The 4,189-nt window shown below is 44.6% G+C and overlaps 1 protein-coding gene across 1 annotated transcript in view; it reads left to right on the top strand.

The window, feature by feature from the left end:
- TMEM206 (transmembrane protein 206) overlaps positions 1–4,185 on the top strand; it is a 53,790-nt gene extending 49,605 nt beyond the window's left edge. Inside the window, exons 12-13 of the mRNA XM_026845870.1 lie at positions 799–903; positions 2,630–4,185. Of these exons, the coding sequence (XP_026701671.1) occupies positions 799–903; positions 2,630–2,791 (267 nt within the window). The 3' untranslated portion in view covers positions 2,792–4,185. The remainder of the gene's footprint in view (positions 1–798; positions 904–2,629) is intronic.
- Positions 4,186–4,189: the final 4 nt, after the last annotated feature.

Here is a 4,189-nt window from a genome sequence, read left to right as displayed (position 1 = left end):
TTTTTTTTTTTTAATTTAAAAATCAGCTGTAGAATAAACTAGAAGATGCTAGCAAGTGCAGAATGAAAACGGAAGGGAAATGGAAGCCTAGATGTTAACAATTAAAAAACATACTTTCCAGTACTGCCCATTAACTAGGTTACCATTTGAAACTAGCACTGAGCAGCAGAGAGCTTTAGCGCAATCCCACCAGTGTACAGTTCGATGTTACAGCTAAAGCCATAGTCTTAATACTTTCCTGATGGTGGTTCTTAAGACATCAGGCCTCAGAAAAACATTTATCTTGTAACACACGCACCCCCAGCCCAGAGGGGAAGTGCACGGAGTTTGTACACATGCAGCAACACCAGGGTTTGCACTAACCCCCTGCTGCTAGGAGACAATGTAAACTGGTCAAGAGCCAGGCAGTTCCCTAAAGGGAAAGCACACCCCAGCTGCACCAGAACAAGTGATGGAGGGACCTGCCCCTTCTCCAACCCTCAAAGTACTTACACCTTGGTGTGCACACAAGGGAGTACTGCTGCTCTGCCTATGTTAGTTTAATGCTGTACGGGAAGTCAAGAATCCAGCAGTACTGTAACTGCATTTCAGGGTTGTGACAGGAACATGAGACAGATGGAGGAAACTACCCTTTCCATATTCAGGGAGCCCATTGTTCCAGGTAGAGGAAGGCTGGATTGGAAGTCCCTGAGCAATCTGATATTTCCACCTTCTTACACGTATTTTCTGTTGCACAAAAGACTCATTACACCACTGAAGAAAGTAACGTGCACATTTGCCTTTTCTTTCTCTCCCCAGACTAGTGTGGTTAACTATATTGACCAGAGAACTAAACCAAGAAGTGACCAGCTGTTTTTTGTGGTATTTGAATGGAAAGATCCTTTCATACAGACTGTTCAAGATGTGAGTAACATGCTAGTCCCTTTTTGAATCATCTGACTGTACACACTCATGGTTTGTATGTGCATGTACATGCCTCTCTCACCTCGCTCCAAGCAGAAATTCAGAGGAAGGGTGAGGTTACCTGTGAAATTTCAGTCTAGGCTCTTCCTTATATCCAGTAATGCAAATTCTGTGGGGGCCAAGACCAGCTGATGCCTTTCCTTGGCTTGGCCACAATCAGCACTCTCTTTGCAACTAGAGATACCTGTAGCTAAGAAAAAGCACATCTCCCCTGTGTAGCTTTGGGTCAAGTCTGACCTTTTTGCTTAAGGAAGCGGGGCTTGGACAAACCAATTTAATGACTTTAAATTGATTGATAAGGAAGAAACCTAGGCTTAAATCAGAACACTAAAAATCACCTAATATAACTTTTCTCAATTATTAGAATAGAATTTGATACTGCATTCAAACACACAAAGCGCACTTTAATGTAGCTCAATGTGCTGCAGCCAGAGGTGCATGATGTGCTAGACAGGACCTCCATCAGTCTGTGGGGTGCTGGGAACGTGTGCAGGTGTGCACTGCAGGTGCGTGGGCTGTAAGCATGTGAGCTAGATCTTGTTTTCCTACTGTTCTTGGGGAGAAGGTCAGGTACATTTGCCTTCCCCAGAAAAATGTAGAGCAGCCAAGAGTGTGGAGACAACCTGTGCAAAATTTTGCATTTAAAATGGCCCTGCCCGACAACCAAAGTCCATCACTGACAAAATCCACAGCGTTCTTGTCATCATGCCCAAAGCTGGTGTGTGAACACAGACGGTGCAGGGCAGGATGGAGTAGCTGGTCCTGCACACTCCTGTGGTGGCTGCACCAGGGCCAGGTCCCCTCCTTGGTGCAGGCGCCTCCGTAGCCTCGCAAGCCCAGGCCTGTTCTGGCTCCTCTCTGCCAGAGGGGATCACACCTCTGCTGCCTTTGAGCTGAACACTGCTCTCCATCCTGTGCATGGGGGGGCTCCTTTCCTCTTGCTGTAGTTCACAGGCGCTGGCAGCCAGCACTGCTTTTAGGAAGATAAGCAGGTATGGAAAGCCTGTTCAAGGCCTGGCTTGGGTGGTGACGCTGTGCTCATGCTGACCATCAGAACTGCAGGCTGTGCTGCAAGTCCCATAGCTGTGTGATACTTATTGCTGCCTAAGCCTAGCTCTGCTTGCTGCATCTGAGATCCTAGAAGTCATCCTTGTGCCTAGAGGTGCGAGGAGAATTGCAAACTGTAAATAACTACTCTTGAACTAAATATAATTAAAAAGAGAAAAATAAAATACTTGCTGTAAGAAGTCTGCAGGTTGCTGCTGTCAAAAGCTGGTTTAGCGTTACAGTGCTGTTGCTTCTTTTAGCTTTGTCTTTTGGCAGATCTTTAACGTGACTGCTTTGTCTTGTAAATCATTAATACAGTAAATTTCATCTATCATCTTAAAATTAGCAATTTAACTGTATCTCTAAAATTTTAAACAAGTCAGTATCCTGAAATAGTCTAAAAGGAATTTAGCAGCTAGTATGGAGTGTTTTCCTGATGGATAGAATCAGAAAACCAGGGTGTGAGGCAGATCTGTGGAGGAAGGCACTAGAGACCACCTGTGAAGCATAAAGGAATATGCTGCAAAACACCAGTTTGAAAAATGGAATTGTTTGTTATTGAATAGGTATAATACATGTTGAGTCAGATGAAGGGAATAATATTTTTAATCTCTTTCAGATTATCACAGCAAATCCGTGGAACATGATTGCTCTTCTTTGTGGTATCTTTTTGGCTCTATTTAAGGCAGCAGACTTTGCCAAGTTAAGTGTTAAATGGATGATCAAAATACGAAAGAGACATCTGAAGAGGAGTCGTCAAGTAATGAACCACATAAACTGAGACTAAGGCTGCCTTTTAACTACTCATAGCAAAAGGGATAGAAAATAACTGGAATAAACTTCAATCACCAATTAAAGATGCAAATCAGGTATGTTTTCTTCCAGAAAAATGACAGCTGGAGGAACAGCCTAGTGAACTGGCCTTGGAACCTCAGAAAGGCACTAACTCTAGGACAGGTCTAACAAACTCGGGCTTTTCTGTTCCAAATTTAACAAGTTTACCTCAATATACGGGGGGGACCAGGGGAAAGGGAGGGAATTCACTAATGTTCAAGAAGTCACAGTAGTGGTTAAATTCTAAGAAGAGGGACAGTGTTTGAATCCTTCTCAGGCCAGGAGACCATGCAACTTCTGCATGAGCTGCATCTGCTGCTGTAACACAGTTACGTCTGTGACTGTGTTTAGTGGAAGGTAAAGCACTCAGCACAGAACAGGCTGGCCTCCCCTCTCCAAAGTATGTATGTCTTAAAACAAAATACACTGGAATTCTATTATGTGTCATTTTTGAACTAAAGTATAGTGACTTTAATATTAAAAAACCCTTCAAAGAAGATACTGTGTACATGCTTTGAAACTACCTGGTCTCAGATTCAGATGGAGCTTTACAAGAGGTAGTCTGGGCAGGAGTATTACTGCAAGAGAAGAAGGTGAAAACTGAAAATCTTCCTGATTAGTCCAATTCAAAGTAAACTCAGGCGACTCACTACCTGGCTATTGTCTGAGCTGATGACAGAGTTCAAAGTCTGTCTCAGGCTGTTGCTCTTCCCCCCCCATCTTTGCTAAGGAAGTGAAAAAGAGTCTTTCGTCAGCCTGACATTTAAATGGGATTCTGCTCTATAGAGAACATGCACTAATGGTGCTGGTGGGGTGGCATCGCTGCCTTCCTTCTAAGTCCCTTGTTAGTCTGAATGCACAGGGCAGCAGCACACTGCTCTGAGTGCTCTGAAGGCTTGGTGCAAGGAAAGGAGCATGCCAAGTCATGTTTTGCTTCTTCCATCCTCTACTTAGAGTATTAACATAGACATAAGCACATCAAAAGTACCCCCTCTCTCTTTTGCCTTCTAAGGAAGCATGTTGGAACAAAATTCAATACTTTCAGCTGATTTCCAGAGCAAATCAAGGCACTGCATCGATCAAACCCAGCCTTAAGCAAGGGAACAACAAACTCACTGCAGTAAGAAAAACAAACTAGCAGCCCTGGCCGCAGGCACAGAGGCAGCGTACAGGTTCTCCTGCGTCCAGGCCAGCAAGGGCAGGTGGAAGTTACAGCTTGCCAGCTACTTGCAGTTACTGCTCTTGCCCCCTCCTCCCCAGGTCCTGGGGTGGTCCTTCAAACGGCTCTTCATTTCAGTGGTGGAGTCTGGGCTAACCTGATCACATCCTTCGGGGGGGGGGGGGA

Source organism: Athene cunicularia (genome assembly GCF_003259725.1).
Source record: "Athene cunicularia isolate RWA chromosome 3 unlocalized genomic scaffold, athCun1 chr3_part1, whole genome shotgun sequence".
In the NCBI taxonomy this organism is placed as follows: domain Eukaryota; kingdom Metazoa; phylum Chordata; class Aves; order Strigiformes; family Strigidae; genus Athene; species Athene cunicularia.
The sequence above is the reverse complement of the archived record's forward strand: the minus strand, read 5'-3'. Positions and strand labels throughout refer to the sequence as shown.